We start from the raw sequence: 22039 nt of genomic DNA, 5'->3' as shown, positions 1-22039 counted from the left end.
GTAGCTATGATCATTAATGCATCTTTGATGGTTCTAAGCTGGCAAACATCACATCAGTTTCTTACTGCTCGTAAAGTTAGGAACACAGGAATAGTACCCAAAAACCCACAGAGTATCTAGCATTCTACCATTCTGCAGGTTGCATCTTACTATGATAACTGAGTTACCACTAACCATGGGAATTATTAGCAATTAATTCAACTACAACAGATGCATACACAAACTGAGAAAATCCATAGTGGTTAGATAGATAATTTTGGGACCTATCGATCAAAGGTCACCTGTTCTTCCCAAGCATCATAGACTCAGATATTAACAGTACAAAAGGAGGCCATTCAACTCATCACGTACATGCTAGACAACAAAAAATCTGACTACTCAAATTCTATTTTCTAGCCTTTGGTCCAGGAGAGCGTGGGGGCAGCACGGTGGCTCAGTGATCAGCAGTGCTGCCTCACAGCACTAGAGAAACAGGTTCAATTCCGCCCTCGGACGACTGTCTGTGTGGAGTTTGCACATTCTCACCATGTCTGCGTGGGTTTCCTCCAGGTGCTCCAGTTTCCTCCAACAGTCCAAAAATGTGCAGGTTAGGTGGGCTGGCCATGATAAATTGCCCCAAAGTGTCCAGGGATGTGTAGTTTAGGTGAGTTATAGGGGGATGGGCCTGGATGGGATGCTCCAAGTGTCAGCGTGGACGTATTGGGCCAAAGGGCCTGTTTCCACACTGTGGGGATTCTACTCTATGTTTCTATAAAAATCAAAATTCTGCTTGAACGTAGCAAGAGTTTCCGACCCACATACCTTTCAGGCAATAAATTCCAGACTTCCACCACTCAAAAAAAAATCTCAACTCTCTTCCTAGCTTTCTAACTCTTACAGTAAATCTAAGTCCTGTGGTTATTAATAATGGAAAAAAAGTGCTTTCATATGAGCCCTATCTGTGCCCCTTATAATTTTATCAGGCCCCCTCTCAGTCTTCACTGCTCCAAGGAAGACAATCCCAGGCTACCAAATGCTGTCTCATATCTTGGACTATCTAGGCAGGCAGCATCCTGGTAAATCTCCTCTGCGCTAGTGTATTCCTCCTCATACATGTTTCAAGTTAATCACATACTACATCCAAAAATGTTATTTTCTGAAATGAATCTAATATATATTTGAATAAATTGATGCCGATTGTTTAATAGGGAATCTGTTCTGTAGATCCACTACTTATTTAAATATAATTATCCACAGTGGCAAGCATACCTTCCAGCAAGTGCTGGCCATGTCATACTGTTGTGAACAATGTGTAACATGGTCTACATTCACTGGGGACTAGATAATCTTAAAAACAGCAATCATGCAATTGCTCAAGCATCTCATTTTCGGGGTGCAGACACCCAATTTACTCCTCATAATCTGATCCCTCCAATCCCACAATCACCCCATTTGCATGCTTCTATATCCATTCTTGTAGTGTGGCAGCTGGAACAGTACACAGAATTCTCTGAACAGATAACTAATCATTTACTAACTGGCGGAATTATCTCACCAATGTCAGTATACCCTGGTATAGCTTACAAACATTATAGCAATTCTGCTGACATCGAATGCTGTACAGCCAGCACAATCCAGTCCAGCTCATTTCCAAGAGAACAAAACTATAATTAACACTGAGTTTGGAGTATTTCAAACTTTTGACTCATTTAATTTTTTTTATTCCTTCATGGAATGAGGGCATCACTGACTAGGCAGCATTTATTGCCCATCGGGCAATTAAGAGTCAAATACATTGCTGTGGGACTGAAGTCACATGTAGGCCAGACCAGACCAGATAAGGATGGCAGTTTCCTTCACTAAAAGGACATTAGTGAACCAGATGGGTTTTTCTGACCATCAACAATGGATTCACGGTCATCATTTGATTCTTAATTCCAGATATTGTATTGACTTCAAATTCCACGATCTGCTGTGGCGGGATTCAAACCTAGGTTCCTGGAACGTTATCTGGGTCTCGGGATTAACAGTCAAGAGATAATACCAGCAGAACATCGTCTCCCCCAGTCAAACACTAGATAACGCTTTCTTGATCATAATGAATGCTCATACTTAGCTTCTTGCTAGTGTTATACTATCCCTGTGGAGATTTAATTGCTTTTCGTTTTCAGTTTTTTTTTAAAACTGCATAGACTTTTCTTTTTTCACTGATTATGTACAATCTGGTTAGGATTAATAACAACTTCATATTCTAAGGTAGTACAATTACTGGATGTGAGTTTGCTCGCTGAGCTGGAAGGTTAGTTTTCAGACATTTCGTCACATTTTTTATTTGAAAAAATGTACTTTATTCATAAGATGTACAAAAAATAAAACATATTTATAAACCTACCCAGTCACGCAAGCCGCTCCGGGTTATCCAGGGGGTACGTACATCAACTAAAGGAAAAAAACAAAGAAGAAAAAAAAACAAAGCAATACCCCGGCAGCCGTCAACCCGCACAGTCCCAGTTGGCCCCCTGACCAGTTGGGGAAGGCGCCAGCTGGGTCCAGGTACCAGATAGGGCCCTTTTTTCTATTCTGGACGAGGGGTTTCATACGGTGGTCTTTCCCCACCGTGCCTTGGCGGCGGCTGCCCCAAGCTTTAGCGCGTCCCTCAGGACGTAGTCCTGGACCTTGGAATGCGCCAGTCTGCAACACTCGGTCGGGGTCAGTTCTTTCAGCTGGCAGACCAGCAAGTTGCGGGCAGACCAAAGAGCGTCTTTAACCGCACTGATGGTCCTCCAGGCGCAGTTCATGTTGGTCTCGGTGTGCGTCCCGGGAAACAGCCCGTAGAGCACGGAGTCCCGCGTCACGGAGCTGCTCGGGATGAACCTCGACAAATACCACTGCATCCCCCTCCAGACCTCCTGCGCATAGGCACACTCCAGAAGGAGGTGATCGACAGTCTCGTCTCACCCCCGCCCCCCCCGCAGCCTCGAGGGCAGCGTGCGGTGGCGCAGAGATTCCAGGCATGCATAAAGGATCTCACTGGCAGAGCCCCTCTCACCACCAGCCAAGCAATGTCCTTGTGCTTGTTTGAAAGTTCTGGCGATGAGGCATTCTGCCAAACGACTTTGGCAGTCTGCGTGGGGAACCACACAACGGGATCCACCCTCTCCTTTTCCCGAAGGGTCCTGAGGATACTACGTGCTGACCACTGCCTGACGGCCTTGTTGTCAAAGGTGTTTCCTTTCAAAAATTTCTCCACGAAGGACAGGTGGTATGGAACGGTCCAACTACTCGGAGCGTTCTGCGGCAGCGAGGCCAGGCCCATCCTTCGCAACACCGGGGACAGGTAGAACCTCAGTAAGTAGTGACACTTGGTGTTTGCGTACTGAGGATCTACGCACAGCTTGATGCAGCCGCTCACAAAGGTAGCCGTCAGGGTGAGGGTGGCGTTCGGTACGCCCTTTCCCCCATTTTCCAGGTCTTTGTACATGGTGTCCCTGCGGACGCGGTCCATCCTCGACCCCCAAATGAAGTAGAAGACGGCCCGGGTGACTGCAGCGGCGCAGGTCCAGGGAATAGGCCAGGCCTGCGCCACATACAACAGTACCGAAAGCCCCTCGCACCCGACAACCAGGTTCTTACCCGCGATGGAGGGGGACCGGAGCATCCACCTGCCCAGCTTCTGATTCAGTTTGGTGATACGCTCCTCCCAAGTCTTAGTGCACGCCCCAGCTCGACCAAACCAAACACCCAGCACCTTCAGGTAGTCTGTCCTGATGGTGAAGGGGATGAAGGAGCAGTCGTCCCAGTTCCCGAAGAACATGACCTCGCTCTTACCCCTATTGATTTTGGCACCCGAGGCCAGTTCAAACTGGCCGCAGATGTCCAATAGTCTACTCACCGACCGACGATCGGTGCAGAAGACGGCGACATCGTCCACGTACAGGGAGGTCTTGGCCTGAAGGCCTCCGCTGCCTGGGATAGTCACGCGCTTCAGGCTCACGTCCTTCCTGATGGAGGCGGCAAAGGGCTCCACACAGCACACGAACAAGGTAGGAGAGAGCGGGCAGCCCTGCCTGACTCCAGATCTAACAGGAAAACTGTCCGATTCCCACCCATTGATCGAGACTGCGCTAACAATGTTGGCGTAGAGCAGCCGGATCCAATTGCGGATGCCCTCCCCGAACCCCAATTTGGACAGGACGTCCCTCATGTAAGCATGAGAGACCCTGTCGAAGGCCTTCTCCTGGTCCAGGCTGACGAGGCAGGTGTCCACCCGCCTGTCCTGCACGTAGGCGATCGTATCCCTGATGAGCGCGAGGCTCTCAGCGATCTTCCTGCCTGGCACAGCACAGGTTTGGTCAGGGTGAATCACTGACTCCAGGACAGACCTGACCCGGTTGGCTATGACCTTGGCCAGGATTTTGTAGTCCACGTTCAATAGTGAAATGGGACGCCAATTCTTAATTTCTTCTCTCTCCCCCTTCTTCTTGTAAATGAGGGTGATGATGCCCTTCCTCATGGACTTGCACATTTCCCCTGCCCGAAGCGCACTATCGTACACCTCCAGCAGGTCCTGGCCGACCAGGTCCCTCAGAGCGGAATACAGCTCAACCCGTAAGCCGTCGCTCCCGGGAGTCCTATTCCTCTCCAAGGACTTGAGGGCTCTGGTCAGCTCGTCCAGGGATATCGGCCGGTCCAGCCACTCCCTTGTGCCGTTGTCTAAGACCTCCGTGATAGACGACAGGAACGACTTGGAGGCCATGCTGTCCGTGGGCTTCGTGTCGTACAGTCCGGCGTAGAAGGATCTGCTGATCCTCAAAATGTCGGGCCGAGACGACGTCACCGAGCCGTCGTCCTCCTTCAGCCGGCTAAGCACAGAGCTCTCTTTGTGCACCTTCTGAAAGAAGGAACGCGAGCACATCTCGTCCCGCTCCACGGAGCGGACCCTGGACCGGAAGATTATCCTGGAGGCCTCCGCGGCGAAGAGCGAGGCTTGCTGGCCCCTCACCTCGCGGAGGTCCTCCGTGACATCGACCTCCATCAACTGCAGAAGGAGCAGGTTCTGCACCCTTTTCTGGAGTCGCGACAGATTTCCCCGCCCCTCTCTCGCCTTCTGAACACCCTTGAGGACAAAGAACCTCTTGATGTTCTCCTTCACCGTCTCCCACCAGTCACCCGGAGACTCAAAGAGGGGTTTCACGGTTCTCCATCCAGCGTACTCCCTCTTAAGCTCCTCGACCTTCTCTGGGGTCAACAGAGTCATGTTGAGCTTCCACATCCCCTTGCCAGCCGGCTGGTCGTCCTGTAAGTGACAGTCAGCCAGCAGGAGGCAGTGGTCAGAGAAGAACACTGGCTCAACGCCGGTGGACCTGACCAAGAACGCCCATGACTCAAACAGGAAGTCTATCCTTGAGCGAATAGACCCGTCTGGCCGCGACCAGGTGTACCTCCGCTGCGCTCCGTCTGCAGGGGTGCTGAAGACGTCGAGCAGCTTAGCGTCCTTCACCGTGCCCATCAGGAATCTGGACGTGACGTCCAGTTGACTCCCCCCACCCGCTGTCCCCACGCCGGATCTTCCATCTGCATCGATGATGCAGTTGAAGTCTCCGCCTAGGATGACCGGCCTGGACGTAGCCAGCAGGGGTGGAAGCCGCTGCAGGACGGCCAACCGCTCATTCCGCACCGCTCGGGCGTACACGTTGATCAGCCTCAGGGGAGCGTTCCTGTAGGTGACGTCAGCCACTAGGAGGCGCACCCCCACCGCCTCCTGAACTTGAGAGATGGTGAAGTTGCGCCCCCGCAGCAGAATAGCCAGGCCCGAGGAGCGACAGTCATTACCCCCTGACCAGATCGAAGGCCCACAGGTCCAGGCGCCGGACCATTTCCCGTACCTACCGAGGTGCGGTATCCCGCACTCCTGCAGAAACAGGAGGTCCGCCTTGATGGTGGTCAGGTAGGCCAACGTGGACACACATCTTGCGGTGGACTTGACACTGCGCACATTAATGCTCGCAACTCGTACCCCCATTGTGGGCAGTGACCGCAGTACCCTCCCCAAGTCCAAGGTCCAGCCCCTCTATCTGTCCCTTCATGCCCATTGCCCAGGCTAACTGCTGGACGCTCTCCAGGCTCAGGAAACCGTCCGTGCTGCCTTCCGGGTGGCATCCCCCCGTTGGGGGTTCGGAGGCAGGAGAGTCTGGCTCTGGGTCAGGCTGGGGTCGCGCTGTTTCCTCCTTCCCGCCTGGAAGTTCCGGGGGGCCCTCCAGTGCCCCAGCGGCACTTGACTGGGTTTCGGAGGGAGCCTCAGGACGCCTCCCGTCACCTGGAAGCGTGATGCTGCTTTCCTTCTCCCTCAAGATCTTTAACTTCTGCTTCGGGCGGGCCCTCTCTGAATCCCCCTCGTCAGAGGAGCTCTTATAGCCCCCCTGTAGCTGCCTCTTCCCGACAGATGGTTGCGGTTCCTGGGCCCGTCGACACACCTTCCTCCTCGCTTTCCGGACCGTCGTCCACTCCCCTGGGTCGCCTGTCACCGCCTCCAAAGACTCCGGGTTGCCGGGGATGGGGAGCGGAGCCTGCAGGGGCGCTTTGCTGGCCTCGGGCCCATCCTGCGGGGCTGGGCCCTCCTGCACATTAGTGGGGTCCTTGCTGGGCCCTGGTGCCTTCCTCTCCTCCGGGGGGGGGGGGGGGGGGGGGGGCTGGCCTCGCATTGCCCCTGCCGGCGACCTGGGCGTAGGTGGTCCCCCGCTGCGGGCATGCCCTATCGAGGTGGCCCGCTTCCCTGCAAAGGTTGCAGCTTCTCTCTCATGGGCAATCCTTTGCAAGGTGTCCGTCCTCCCTGCAGTTCCTGCAGATGGTGGCTTTGCAGTCGGCCACGACGTGACCTGACCTACCGCAGGCATGGCAGACTTTAGGTTGCCCTGCCAAGGTCAGGTAGCCCTTGCTCCCGCCGATCGCGAAGCTGGACGGTGGGTGTACGACGTTCCCATCCACGCCCATCCTCAGCGTCACCTTGACTGCCTCTTACTGGTCCAGATGCCAAAGGGGTCCATGATGTCAGTTAGGTCCCCTTCCACCTTCACGTACATTCCGAGGAAGGTCAGGACATCAACTGCTGGCACATGCGGGTTGTACATGTGTACAGTCACCATACGGCTCCTCTGTGCTGGCATCACGAAAAGCAGGACAGCGGTCAATACAGAGAGTGGGCCCTCACCTCCTTTCTCCTTGAAAACCTCCAGGAAGCACTCGCAAAGCTTGGCACTCCTGAAGGTCACATCGTAAAAACCTCCTCCAGGCAAATCCTGCAGGCAGTAAACGTCCGCAGCAGCGAACCCACAACAGTCCAACTGGACCCTCTTCACGAAGATGGTGCGGTCCACAGGTGCACCTTCATCCACCTTCTTTACGAAAACACGGATGGTGTTCCGGACCCCCTGACCTGGGGCACGAGCACTTGCCACAGCCATCGTTGCAGGTTGGCTGCTCCCCTGAACCAGCGTTAGGCCGAAGCCAGCATTAAGATCCACTGGTTGCAAGGGTGCACAGCCAACCCGACGTCCTCCTTTCACCCCCAACACAGCACTCTCCTCCTCTCGGCCCGCAAGAGAGTGGGTCTTTATTTTGTTCCAGATGTAAGCTGGATAACTGAGCTTGAAGGTTTGTTTTCAGATGTTTTGTCACTATTCTAGGTAACATCATCAGTGAGCATCCGATGAAGCGCTGGTGTTATGTCCCGCTTTCTATTTATCTGGTTAGGTTTCCTTGGGTTGGTGATGTCATTTCCTGTTCTTTTTCTCAGGGGGTGGTAGATTGGTTCCAAATCAATGCGTTTGTTGATGGAGTTCCGGTCGGAATGCCATGCGTGTCTCTGTGTGGCTAGTTGATGTTCATGTATCCTGGTGACTAGCTTTCTACCAGTTTGTCCAATATCGTGTTTGTCACAGTTCTTGCAAGGTATTTTGTAGATGACGTTCGTTTTGTTTGTTGTCTGTATAGGGTCTTTTGACATCAGGGTAGCCCACAAGCCCACCAACACACTAAAACAGCATCTAATGAACTTAAAAGAACCTATACAAACAACAAATAAAACGAACGTCATCTACAAAATACCTTGCAAGAACTGTGACAAACACTACATTGGACAAACAGGCAGAAAGCTAGCCACCAGGATACATGAACATCAACTAGCCACATAACAACATGACCCACTATCACTCGTATCCTTATATACAGATGAGGAAGGACAGCACTTTGATTGGGACAACACATCCATCCTAGGACAAGCCAAACAGAGACACGCATGAGAATTCCTAGAAGCATGGCATTCCAACCAGAACTCCATCAACAAACACATTGGCTCCAAATCAATCTACCATCCCCTGAGAAAAAGAACAGGAAATGACATCACCAATGCAGGAAATGACATCACCAACCCAAGGAAACCTAAACAGATAAATAGAAAGCGGGACATAACACCAGCGCTTCATCGGAGGCTCACTGATGATGTTACCTAGAATGGTGACGAAACGTCTGAAAACTAACCTTCCAGCTCAGCGAGCAAACTCACATCCAGAACCTCAACCTGAGCTACAAATCTTCTCAAAACTCGATAGTACAATTACTTTAAACTCCTTTTCTTAGAATGCTCCTCTATTACTCCATCAAAAGATCTGGAGTTTAATACCTGCTTCTTCCTCCAATGTCACCCAGCATGGAATGAAAATGAAACAGAGTCTGCAAAGTTCTCCCTAAGACCTAAGGAGAATATCCTCTGGGCAACTTCCTGTCGTTTGCAATTATGGGTATTGTAGTTTTTGAAAAGTAATTGTTAACTCCGAACAAACAATTCCAAATTATTTCAAGAACAAAACATGCTGAAAACAATTCAACACAACAACAAAATAATTTATTTTATTAAGTATTGCATTTGAATTTAAAAGCAACAAACACATTGTTGTACAGGTCAATGAGCAATCACTCATTTTTCAACTCTTTGCATCACAGAAGAAAGACATACTGCCTTAGAACGAATTCTCTGCATTACATCCAAAAAAAGTCTTGCAGACTACAACTAATGCTTAGCTTTGTTCATGTATGTCCTAAACTATGTATGTGTGGCGACAATTCAAATATTTCTGTAGCTTTGATTGCAACCAGGAAGTTTTGGCAGTGTTAGAGCAGCAAGTTATTTTTGACAGCTTATCCAGCCGTTATGGGGCAAGAATCGGCAAAATTAACAGTGCATTGATGAATAGTATGTAGCGTGATCTGGTCAAGCCTCAACTCAGGTAATATTTCCCATTCTGATCATGGCTGCAACTATTAACACCAGAACTGTACAGGCAGCAATCCACACATTCAATCAGTGACCTTATACTCTGTAACAGGCCTCCTTCTCATAGCATCAGAGATGATCACAATAGCACTGAGCATTAATGGTACAACCTCATTCCAGATAGCGAACTGAGGTTTCCATTCAATCTCAGTTAATTCACGGCTCAGACTGTTACGGTAAGTCAGGACAGCTGAAAGAACACAGTACTGAATTCAATGAAGGCTGACATATTACGAAATGAATCCTTTTAAGTTGATCATGTCTCTTTTAACAAACAAAATCAATTATGGGCTCTTACTTAACTAGAGTCATTTCTTCAATAAAGATTCCAAGCTTTCAAATTTGAAGAGGGAAGGGGCAATGGATCTATCTGACAAATTGCTCAAGAGGAATGAGGTCAAGTATAGAATACTACAAATTAAAGCAAAAGTAATTTGGGACAGTTCAGTAAGTGGGGAAATCACTATTTTCATAGCCATAAAAGCAGCTGCAGGCAAAGTGCAGACAGGATGCATTTGAGCAACTGTTCTTGATAACGGTTGGTAATATCAGAGGATAAATAGGCGTAGGACAACCACCCAAGTGCTGGTGATTCAGTGCATTCCCTCATCCTCCCAAAACTCAAGTTTAGTTTCTGTCCAACTATTATTCTAAATGATACCTTGATACTTTAATCAAACTGCTTTATGCCTCATTGTTTTCACAGACCTATCAGCAGCACACTTAAGAATGCTACAGAAATTCAATCAGCATTGCTTCAGTCACATCCTCCAGATTCAATGGGAGCACAGTTTAATATGACATTACTTGGGCAATTCTCAATAGAGATCAGAACTACATTGGACAAGATCTGATCAAAGAGGTTGAGGGATATTCTGCTCCTACGTCAGATGTTCCTTCATCCTTCATGAAGTCAACAAAAGCACTCAGACTCCTGCAAAATCAACTTCAATAGTCCAGACACACTCTCCAGACGGCTGAAAATTGCCTCCCCACCAGGTCCTATTCTCCTAACTCTCAAATGGCCAGCGTTCCAAAGGAGGCCAAAGAAAACACTTCAAAACAGTCTATATTTCATTGAAACATCACAGCATTAATTCCAATGACTAAAAGGAGCTTTCAAACCCCAAAGCATTAAAGGCATTGTGAACTTCTCCACCAAGCTGCACATTTTGAACCGAACATCTTAATTTTGAGATGGAGTAGCAGTAGATAGGGAAAGAAAGTAAATCAAATCCTGGGCTATTATGGGAAATCCTGCCTTATGCGTCCAAAGTCCATGGGTTGAGAAGCAACTATTCAGTCACATGGACAGCAAGGCAGTCACTCAACATTATGAATTTGTATGATTCTTAAACTGAGGGGTAACCAAGATGATGGCATCTATCAGTGTTTTCTGTTATGCTTAATAATAGCACCTGCTTCTACTGCCTCTGCTCTACTGTCCAACTCAATGACTTGTCATCCTCCTGAAACTTCACACTTCCATTGTGTAGAAAGTCCAGTTAAATCATGGTAAAGGAATAACAGACAAGATGGCTACCTTATCCAGTTCTGAACAAAGGGAGAGCTATTGAAACTTATTATGCCAGAGATCATGTCAATAGCTCCACAATTACCTCCTATAACACACAGTAAGTCTAAAATTTCTGTTGTCAAAGACACCTTAAATAAAAAACAAAATACTGCTGATGCTGGAAATCTGACACAAGTAGAAAATGCTAGGTAGACTCAGTAGGTCTGACAATATCTTGAAGGAAGAGAGAGAGACAGTTGATGTTTCAAGTCAGATATGACTATTCTTCAAAACATTATGCAGAATGGAAAATGAAAGGGGAAGCTAGGAAACATCAGAATAGAAATTGTAATAAGACCCAATTTCTAACAACTTATACAGCTAAAAAGAAATTATTTACTGTCAAAAAGGTTGCAGATATAAAAACTTGAATGTTTCTGAAATGCATCACAGCATTTCACCAAAAAGAATTATTTTAAAGTTCAGTGACCATACAGAACATTAACATGGAATTATGTGGATACAGAGACCACAAGAAAATACAATTCACTCATTCATAGCAAAAGAGAGGAACCACCTGAAAATTACCTGAAAACTATCTTATTTTAACAAGGATTTACATGATATGATATAGGAATCCCTACCATTGAGGGGGTATTGGATAAATAGACAAATTTATGACAAAGGATATGATAACTAGATAAACGAAGTAATAATATGATTGGGCAACATTATCATGGTTTTACAAAAAAGAAAATCATGTTCAGCTGTTGGAGTGTTTTTTCAGGATATTACTTGTACCATTGGTAAAGAAACAGCAGATGTGCTGTATTCAAATTTTTAGCTGGCTTCTGATAAAATTCCACACAACACTTAGCAAAGAAAATCACGGCAAATGAGATTGGGGGTTCGTGGCTTAAAATTGGTGAACAGACAGAAAAGAGAGTAGGTATAAACAGACCATTCATGAGACAGCCGGCTTTACTACTGGAATACTGCTAGGATCTGTGCTGGGGCCACAGCTGTATACAATCTACATTATTGAATTGGATGTGGGAACCACCCAAATGTAGTTTGCAAATTTGCTTATAACACAAAGTTAAGGAGCAGCTCCAAGGGGACTTCAATAGGCTAAGAGAATAGGCAAGAACGTGGCAGATGGAACATAATGTTTATAATTGTGACATCGTTCATTTTGGTAGGGGGAGAAAAGAGAGAAAGAATATTTCTTAAATGTTGCGAACATGAGAACGTGCTGATGTCCAAAATGATCTGGATGACGTTGTTGCTAAGTTTATAAGAGCTATGATACAGTCACAGGCAGGCAATTAGGAAAGTAAATGGTGCATTAGTCTTCATCACAAGGGAATCTTAATACCAAATAAAGATGTCTTACCACAATCATAAAGAGTCTTGGTATGATAGTCGCTGAAGTATTGCGTATAGTCTCGGTGTTGTATTGTCACGGATGGAGTGCCACTGAGCTTCATCAAATTAATTTCTGGGATGGCAGGAGTGATTGAGGAAACTGAGTCTGTATTCCCTAGAGTTTCAAAAATTGAGAGTTGATCTCGTTTAAACTTATAAAATTCTTATAGGATATGACAAGGTTGATATAGATAGGATATTTCCATGGCTGGTATGTCTGGAACCAGGGAACAGTCTCAAAATCAGGATAGGACAATTAAAACATAGATGAGGAGAAACTTCTTCATTCAGAAGGTAGTGAGTTTCTGGAATTCTCTACCCAGAGGGCTGTGAAATCAGTAACCATGTTCAACGCAGAAATCAATACATTTCTGGAAGCAAAGTTATCAAGGGCAATGGAGATGGTGCAGAGACGTGGTGTTAGGGCAGATAGTCGGCCATGATCTGTTTGAGTGGAACAGCAGGCTCAAGGGGCTGAATGGCCTACCTCTAAGTTCCTAATCCTCAGCACTAGCAATGTAATACACAAAAGGTACAAGTGTCTTTCATTAGGTCATGACAACAAGTCGTTTAAGCAATGAGCTGCTTTGCACCAATAATAAGTAATGAAACTGCCAAGAGATTTTAACATCCTTCAACCACTATAACATAAAAAACCACCACTCAGCCCTTCCTAGTCACCCTTTTGCACTATCTGATTTCTTAAATCTATTACTAGAGCCTCTGCATAAGAAGCTGAGTTGTTTAATTTACATCATTAATTAAATGTAATCTACTATATCAGAATTTTGAAGGTCAGATTTTGACATCATACACCGTAGTTACCTATGACAGTAAATGCAAAACAATCATGTAAGGTTACATCAAGAAAGTCAATTCTTGCTATTATATAGAAACTCCCATGATTACATGTAATGCATTTGCTGATTTACCATGAACTACAGCAAGTGATCTGGAAATCTGAAATAAAAGTAGAAACCCAGCAAGTCAGGCAGCGAGAAACAGAGTTAACAGTTTTTAACAGTATAAAGACAATGCACGAAACTTGTTAACTGTTTCTCTCTCCCGGAGATGCTGCCTGACCTGCTGGAGTTTCTCCAATACTTCGTTTTTTTTATCTCAAATACAGCCATCTAACGCCGAAAATTATCAAACTAAAATAATGTCAGGATCTGATTTGATAACGTGCATTTTTCAAACTAAAATCTGGTCTCTGTTGTATCTGGAATTAATCAAAAACAACGGCGTCCATTTTGTCAGCTTCATAAAAGATGACAGCACAGTCAGCTGTTAAGTACATAATTTTGTAGGAACAACCAGTAAAACAAATTACCATAAATAAAGCTTAGCTTTGCATTGCGAGTTAGCCCAACAGGAACTATGCAAGTTCTGACCAATTTCAATTTAAAGGCATTGATAACTTCCATATACTTCTCATACCAACGTATACAAGTAAACAAAAGGAGAATAGGGAGAAGGTGGCATGATGGTAATGTCACTGGACAAGAGCTTTACCACTAGATATACAAATTCACTGGAGTTGGTGGAATGCAAATTCAATTAATTAATTTGGAATATAAAACTAGTGTTAGTAATAGAGTCATAAGGCTACCACTGATTATGGTTAAAAACCCAACTGGTTCACAGATGCCCTTTAGAGCATGTTTAAATGGTCCATCCTTAACCAGTCCTAACTATGTGTAACTTCAGACCTATAGCACTAGCTGAGTCTTAAATGCCTTCTACATTGGCCTCAATTACCCTTGAACTAAATGGTTTGTAAGTCATACGTCACAAGACACCAGACACCAGATTATAATCCAACAGGTTTACCTGAATTCACAAGCTTTCAAAGTGCTGTTCCTTCATCAGGTGAAGTGGAGGGCAGTGCACAGGTACAGGAATTATAGGCAGAGAGATCATTGCAAGATAATTCTAGGTCATTAAGAGTGTCAAAAGATAGTACAAATAATGTGAGTGGAGAGTCAACAGGCTGAGTACAAGTCTTTGCAGGTGATCAAGAGTTCAAACAGTGGGAGTAAAGCGTCAACAGCTGAATCACAAGTGAAAGGATGACCTATGAACCAGAACCATCTTGCCATTTGCTCTCCACCTACATGTTCTGTGCCTGTACGCTTCCCTCCACTTCACCTGATAAACAGACAGTGCAACAAAAGCTTGTGATTTCAAATAAACTGGTTGGACTATAACCCAGTGCCGTGTGATTTCTGACTTCGTCCACACTAGTCTAACGCTGGCACCTCCACATCAAGGATAATTAGGGATGGATAAAAAATGCTGCCCTGACTTTGATGCCCAGATCCCACAAAAAAATGGAAATCGTGCTGGTAGTTATAACTCCATTTCACTTATGTAGGTTCATATAGTGTAGGTTGGATGGGCTTCAGATCGCTTTCACAGGTTGGTGCAACATCAAGGGCCAAAGGGCCTGTACTGCGCCGTTATGTTCTATGTGTTATGGGAAGGCAACCGCCTAGTGGCATTATCGCTGGACTGTAAATCCAGAGACCCAGATAACGTTCTGGGGATCTGGGTTTGAATCTCATCACAGCAGATGGTGGAATTTGAATTCAATAAAATATCTGGAATTAAGAATCTAATGATGACCATGGACCCACCGTTGATTGTTGAAAAACCCATCTGGTTCACTAATGTCCTTTCAGTAAGAAAAGTGCCATCCTTACCTGGTCTGACCTACACGTGACTCCTGACACACAGCAACGTGGTCGAATCTTAACTGCCCTCTGGGTGATTAGAGATGAGCAGTGGTCCGTGACACCTTCATCCCATGAATAGATTTTTTAAAAAATGTAACCTTGCTTGCACAGAAAGTAAACACCAGCAACCAACTGTGGTTTGTTTCGATAATATACTATCTTCTGTACACAGGGAGCACTTAGAAGTAGACGGTTTCATTTGAGACAAAAACAAAGTGCTGGAGAAACTCAGCAGGTCAAGCAGCATCTATGGTGAGAGAAACAGAGTTAACACGTCCAATACTGCTTCTTCATACTGTTAAAAACTGTTAACTGTGCTTTTGTCTCCACAGATGCTGCCTGACCTACTGTGTTTCTAAAGTACTTTATTTTTATTTCAGATCTCCAGTATCTGTACTATTTTGCTTTTATTTGGCTTATTTTTAAAATTCACTCATGAAACATGGCATCGCTGGCTGGCCAGCATTTATTGCCTGTCCCTTGTTACCCTAAGAAGAAAGTGGTGGTGAGCTGCCTTCTTGAACCACTGCAGTCTATGCGGTATAGGGAGAGCCATAATGCCATCAGGAAGGGAATGCCAGGATTTTTGATCTGGCAATAGTTAAGGAATGCTGCTATATTTCCAAGACAGAGTTGTGAGTGGTATGGAGGGGAACATGCAGGTGGTGGGGTGCCCATGTATCTGTTGCCCATGTCCTTCTAGATGGAAGTGGTCATGGGTTTGGAAGGTGCTGTATACTTAATTTTGGGGAATTGCTGCATCTTGTAGGCAATACACACGGCTGCTACTGAGCGTTAGTGGTGGAGAGGGTGCATGCTTGTGGATCAGCGAGTCCTTTTGTCCTGGATGGTGTCAAGCTTCTTGGGTGTTGCTGGAGCTGCACTGATCAAAGCAAGTGAAGAATATTCTATTACACTCCTGACTTGTCCCTTGTAGATGACAGACAGGCATTAAGGATTCAGGAAGTCAGTTACTGCTATTATATTCTTAGCCTCTGATCTGCTCTCATAGCCACTATATTTATATGTGGAGTCCAATTGAGTTTCTGGTCAATAGTAACCCTAGGGTGTCGATAGTGGGGAATTCAGTGACGGTAACGCCATTAGATATCATGGGTTGGATTGTCTCTTATTGGAGAAGGTCATTACGTGGCACTTGTGCGCCACAAATGTTACTAGCCACAGTTCACGCCAAGACTGAATATTGTCCAAATTTTGTTGTATTTGAACATGCTTCAGCACCTGAGGAGTTGTAAATGGTGCTGAACATTATGCAATCATCAGCAAACATCCCCACTTCTGACCTTATGAAGGAGGAAAGGTTATTGTTGAAGCTGCTGAAGACAGCTAGGCCTAGGACATTATCCTGAGGAACTTCTATAGTGTTGAACTTGCAATGAGATGTCTGACCTCCAACAACCAGCACCTACGTACGGATTCAAACTGCAAACCTTCCTACGTGTCAGGTAATGACTCCATCCAGCGGAGAGTTTGCCCTCTCATTCCCATTGATTCCAGATTTGCTCAGGCTCCTTAATGCCACACTCGGTTAAACGCAACCTTTATGTCAAGGGCTGTCACTTCACCTCAGCATCTGAGGCACGTTATATCTTATGGACCCCAGAAATCTGAAATAATCACTATTTTAAACACTGGTTAAAAAAAAGGTTTTCATGAAATGTATTTTACAGATCTGACCGTGTGCTCTGGACTGAAACTGTTGTTCAGCACCTGACTGTAAGCGCAGCAGCAGTGACTGTGGCATTCTAGGTACATGATCACACACAACAACACAGTCCCCATTTCATATTGGAACAATTCAGCAATGTATGAAGTCTAAAACATTGCTTCAGTTGTTTAAAGCTACCAGATTTATTTTAAATACTTGTCTGCCTTTCAGCTAGAGTTGCATGGATAACTGTAGGGTGCTATCTTAGCTCAATGAGATACAGAGCAGACAAAGTACATTGTCAAAATTTAGAGGCTTTAAAAGGTGCTGTGCCAACAAAGCAGCCAAAAAAATAAGTTATTTTCAGGAAATTGTGCTTTTTCAATGGTCACTCAGTCACTATGCTTTGTACATGTTTCAAATCGCAATGCACATCAAGGGGCAGAACTCCTTAGCACCAACAACTCATTGCAGAATTTCAGCCTCTGGTTAACTTGCCAATTCAAAATGGAATACTCACCTCCAAAAAAGCTACTCCCACAGGATACAACACCAGCACTGCAGTAACCATTTTAAATAGGGCAGCAGAGCTGCCAGCATGGAAGTGGTAAGAAAGTTAGAAGATCCAATCAGGGAGCCTATTTAAATAAAATTTGGAGATTAAATGAGAACATCAGCACAGTTTTGAAGTACATGCATTATGAAAATGCAGGCACATTAAACAGGTTCACCATTCTAAGTAGCCAATTTTGCAGCCAAAACGCCACAGCAGCAAGACTCCACACCATCAGTGAAAACTCAGAAAATCAGCTCTAGCATGCATTTACAAAATTTCTCTCCAAGTTCACAGATTCTGATTTAAAATCACAGAATAAGGAGCAAAGAAGGAAGTAAATCATGTCAGTGCCAGCTCTTCAAAGAAGCTAACTTCCAGCTCTCTTTTCTTCGTTAGATCTCTGTACAACACTTTAAGGCTGATCCCAGAGTTTCAAAGCACTGGTTGTTAAAAATTTGTTGAGCAATATTTAAACCCAGTGAATCACAGGGTTTTAAAAAGAGTGTTTTGCCTTCCACAATTTGATCATTTGTAAAATCTAACCACTGAAACCCATTTGAGGCAGTTAAGTCTTTGAAAACAAATGCCCACACTGCTGCAAACAACCCGCACAATCTAATATAAGCCACAATTTGAGAGAGTAGCCTCAATTTTTTGAATAAAGTTACATTAATATCAAGCCTTTAACATCCTTAGGATGTTTCTAGTGACTTTACAGACAGTGAATTTCTTTGAAGTCCAATCACTGCTTTATTATGGGGAAATACAGTATAATTTATACACAGTTACATCTCGAGGACTATATAAGTCAATGAAGGCTAAAATTAAAGTAACTATAATATTTTTACTCCGACCTATAAAGCTGTATTCCCATCTAAATGATTTCCATTTGGAATGAGGATAATTTTAATTGGAGATGCTCTTGTTAGACCTGTACACAGACTTATGCAGTAAAATGTAATACCAATCAAATTTTGGCAGACATGAACCTCATTAAATATATTTAAAATATATTACACAATAAAAGCAAATGCTTGTAATTAATAAATTAAATTGGGTTAATGTTTAAATAAATTTATGTTATCAGACTGTCACTGTTTTTTGCATTTTGCTTCTGAAAATAGTTATTGAGAAACAAGGGTGACAACTTAAAACACAAACATTACAACAAAACTGAAGTACAAAAATGTTAAAGACAAAATATTTTAGACCAACACTGACAAACCTCCCACAAAGTACATGTTGGGCTTGTTGCTGGACTCACCCTCCATCATCTCAGCAGTCCTACTCCAGCTAATGCGGTAACTGTTGATTCCATTATTCGCCCATTTATTTAATTCAGTGCCATCTGCACAGTTTACAAAACAGGCTTTTCAAAACAAAATGACATTAAAATATTATATGGAACACTTTGCTAAAATATCAACAAACGGCTACAGTAATGAATGGAGAATGCAGTTCATGAACTAGATGCATTCAGCCCCTCCCTCCCCCCTTGCGATGCCTTTGACTTTATTTTTTAAAAATACACACACAAACATTGCACACAGATTAAATTTTGAGCACAACCAGAAACAACCACAGCCGTTAAATCTGGTAAATATGATCCCAGAAACTAATGCTCCATTGTGCTCCCTTAATTACATTAAAATGGGAGTTATACCCCATCAATGGAAACCTGATTAGAAATTCTCAGATTCAGCAACATGTACAATGCCAGCAGCATCAACATCAATGCCAGTTTATCTTGGGTATCCATTAGATTAAGGAAGGGAATGCTGAAGGAAATACTGTTGAATTACTTAAAATTTACTTAAATTAGAGGATAACTAATCTAACGCTTTCAGGGACTGAGAACATCAACGGCACTGCCTAACTGCAAAGCCTGGCAGAACAGAATGATAAGTGCCACAGTAGTAGTCCTGATCATGCAGGCCACTGACATAAAACCTGATTAATCCAGGCTACAAACACTGAAAAAGATAACGCCTGAAACACTCAGAAGCTACATTTTCGACTCCTCATGGGATTATACATCTGTGTATCGCAAACAAACAATGCTTTCCACATGTGGCGATTAAGAACGGTGGGAAGCGTGGCAGAAGATTCTGCATCTCCTGCAGTTTGTGTATCAGACTGCAAAAGGAGGGTCACAACTCTTACCCCTCCTTCCCAGTACTAAATACCCCAAAATAAACTCCTGTGGGACAGACCTATTGTCACCAATGCCCACTCCCTTCTGTCTTTAAACCCTCTTTGAATGTTGACAGCTAACACCAATTCCTTAGCAAATTAAGCCAATTCTAAATGACAAAAGCAAGTAAAAAAAATGAAAAGCTATTTGCAAGCCAACAAATAAATTCAGCATTCTAATCCCTCCTCCTCCAAAGTTTTTAAATTTTGGTCTGCTTTCTGCTGCAGCTCATTGCATGCCTACTGCAGAATCACCCTACTCTGCATAGCTTCTCTACAAGCTAAGAAGCATATATATACACAAATATCATTTTATTCAAAGTGTTTTATTAGAGATTTAACTTTGATTGCCATGTTCCTGCTCATCAAGTGCTGAATGACTTTGAATGTTTTTTTTCCTGCACAGATAACAAGTCAAGTATTTACTGAAACATCATATATCACAATACACATGCTGGACATTCTCTACCACGACCATCGAACACAGCTGAGTATCCAAGTTTATTGCAGTTAATTCTGTCCTTTCTTTAAAAAAAAGACTAACCTATCCAGTTCTATTTATGTTTAATGGTTTGAATGTTTAAATAGATTGTTTTTGCCAAACCTTAAAGTAAAAATGTATCAATTACTTACAAATCAGACCGATATTTATATTTTACGGAATTTTATTAGCCAGTAAACTGAAGAAATTGCAACAAAGCACAACTATCCTTTATCATTAGCAAAGAATCAATATCATAATGACATTGTGAAAAGACATGAGAATTTATAACTGTTAACCCCATTTTAAATTTATGTTCAACAATACATACACTTGTTCTGTCCATAAGTGGAAAGTTATATGATCAAGACATAAGGATTGGTAAACAATGTTATCAGAGAAATCACAACAGGTGCCAAGTACACATATATAAACTGAGTTATTAATACTTTGAACCTTGAGTCAATAATACAAATACTGCATTCAGTAACGACTATCTATAAAGCACTTTTAACCCTGTCAATCATCGCAAAGCAGTTCACGGGTGTGTTTCCAAACAAAATTTGACACTAAGCCACATAAAGAAAAATTAAGGTTGACCATCATAAGCTTGGTCAAAGAAGTAGGTTTGAAAAAAGGATTTTAAAGAAGGAAAGGGAAGTGGAAAGCTTTCAGGAAATAATCCCAGCATTCAAGGTCTTGGTAGCTAAAAAGATACAGCCACCAACAATAAAATTGTTAAAATCAGTGATGCTGAAGAGGTCAAGGTTAGAGAGCACTTACACCCAGGAGATTACAAAAATAGGAGCTTTACATTTGAGAGCATTGAAAATAAGGATGAGTATTGTAAAAATCGGGGCGTTGCTTAAGCAATAGACTGTGAATGTAAGCAAACACAGATAATGGGTAAACATGACTTTGGACAAGGATAGGAAAGACGTAAATCCTTGGAGCGTCTGTGAAACCAGTCAAAAGTGCACTAGAATCCTCAAGTCCAGAGATAACGAAAACGTGAATAAGGATTTCAACAGACAATTGCAAACTGAAACAAGGCTAAAATGGTAATATTAAAAGGTGGAAACAGGCAGTCATGGCGATGGTATGAAACTGTTCCACAACACATAGGATTGTTTACATTAGCTCCTTTCAAAATAAACATAAATAATGAATTGAGGTGAGGCAACAAACAAATTGTACTGAAAAGTTTTGATCAATTAAAACTCCTAACACCTACCAATATTCGCATTTTAGGGAGCAAAAGTCGTTTTTTTCCCTAAAAAATGGGAAAAGGAAGCAGCGGAAAGCGAGAGTCGTTTCTGTGCGGTTGCTATGGGACTGTTTCGACCAGTGTTTGCTGTGGTGAGGTGTGGAATGTGGTATAACGGTGACTGAGGAAGCGACACACCCACAGCAACATTTTTTATACACTTCATATAATGCGAGCCAGGCTGAGCCACAACACACACAGAAACAACACCCTCTTGCAGAGGGACAATTGGGTTCGGGTCTAATGAGATCGCTGCTGCAGAGACTCAACGTCAAACTCACCGAAGAGCAAAGAGATGCAGACGGCACTGGTCCCCATAGTATCGGAACACGGCCCCGATGTACAGCAACAGCAATGGAACAATCCCCACGAATGGAATGTGGCCCGGAGCATCGCCCCGCTTAGCATTATGGGAATAGCATAGCCATTGGTCTAGAACAGAGGATGGAATTGCAGATGGAGCGCGTATAGAGGGGAGACGGAAACTAAACCAAGAGGCCGAAAGGAACGGTGTAGGCAAGGCAGCCGGTTTGCAAACTTCCCAAAATTGGGAGTACAGGAAAAAATTCCGCAGGACAAATGGGGAGGGATTATGCAGCATGAAACGGGAGAACAACTGAAGGAAACACAGCGTAGAGAGGGGCTAGAGAGATTGAAAGCTCAGAAAGGGAAGGGCTGCAGAGACTGTGTGAGGAAAGGTTACAGAGAATGAGAACGTGGAAGAGGGATCACAGAGGATACGCGTAAATGTAACTCAAGAAACATTGTTCAAGTGCGTAAATGGTGATTATTTGGACAATGAATGTCAGTAAACTGTCCAAGTGTACGAGCCATCGCAGCTTGACTTTGCCCTTTTACAGTGGCAATTTTAACTCACCAGCATC

General features: G+C 44.1%; 1 protein-coding gene across 8 annotated transcripts in view; it reads right to left on the bottom strand.

Moving 5' to 3' along the window:
• Positions 1 to 21571, bottom strand: part of sgce (sarcoglycan, epsilon) — a 62175-nt gene extending 40604 nt beyond the window's left edge. For 2 of the 8 annotated variants that reach the window (XM_048558417.2, XM_048558436.2), the window contains exons 1-3: positions 21437 to 21567; positions 18479 to 18583; positions 12220 to 12366 (exon numbers count right to left, since the gene is read on the bottom strand). In XM_048558417.2, the coding sequence (XP_048414374.2) occupies positions 12220 to 12366; positions 18479 to 18583; positions 21437 to 21563 (379 nt within the window). In that variant the 5' untranslated portion in view covers positions 21564 to 21567. Of the gene's footprint in view, positions 1 to 12219; positions 12367 to 18478; positions 18584 to 21122; positions 21138 to 21436 lie in introns of those variants that run through there. The other 6 variants (XM_048558427.2, XM_048558444.2, XM_048558445.2 and 3 more) reach the window with 6 other exon arrangements.
• Positions 21572 to 22039: the final 468 nt, after the last annotated feature.

The sequence above is a fragment of the Stegostoma tigrinum genome, chromosome 2, assembly GCF_030684315.1.
Source record: "Stegostoma tigrinum isolate sSteTig4 chromosome 2, sSteTig4.hap1, whole genome shotgun sequence".
NCBI lineage: Eukaryota > Metazoa > Chordata > Chondrichthyes > Orectolobiformes > Stegostomatidae > Stegostoma > Stegostoma tigrinum.
This window is presented reverse-complemented; position numbering and strand designations above follow the sequence as displayed.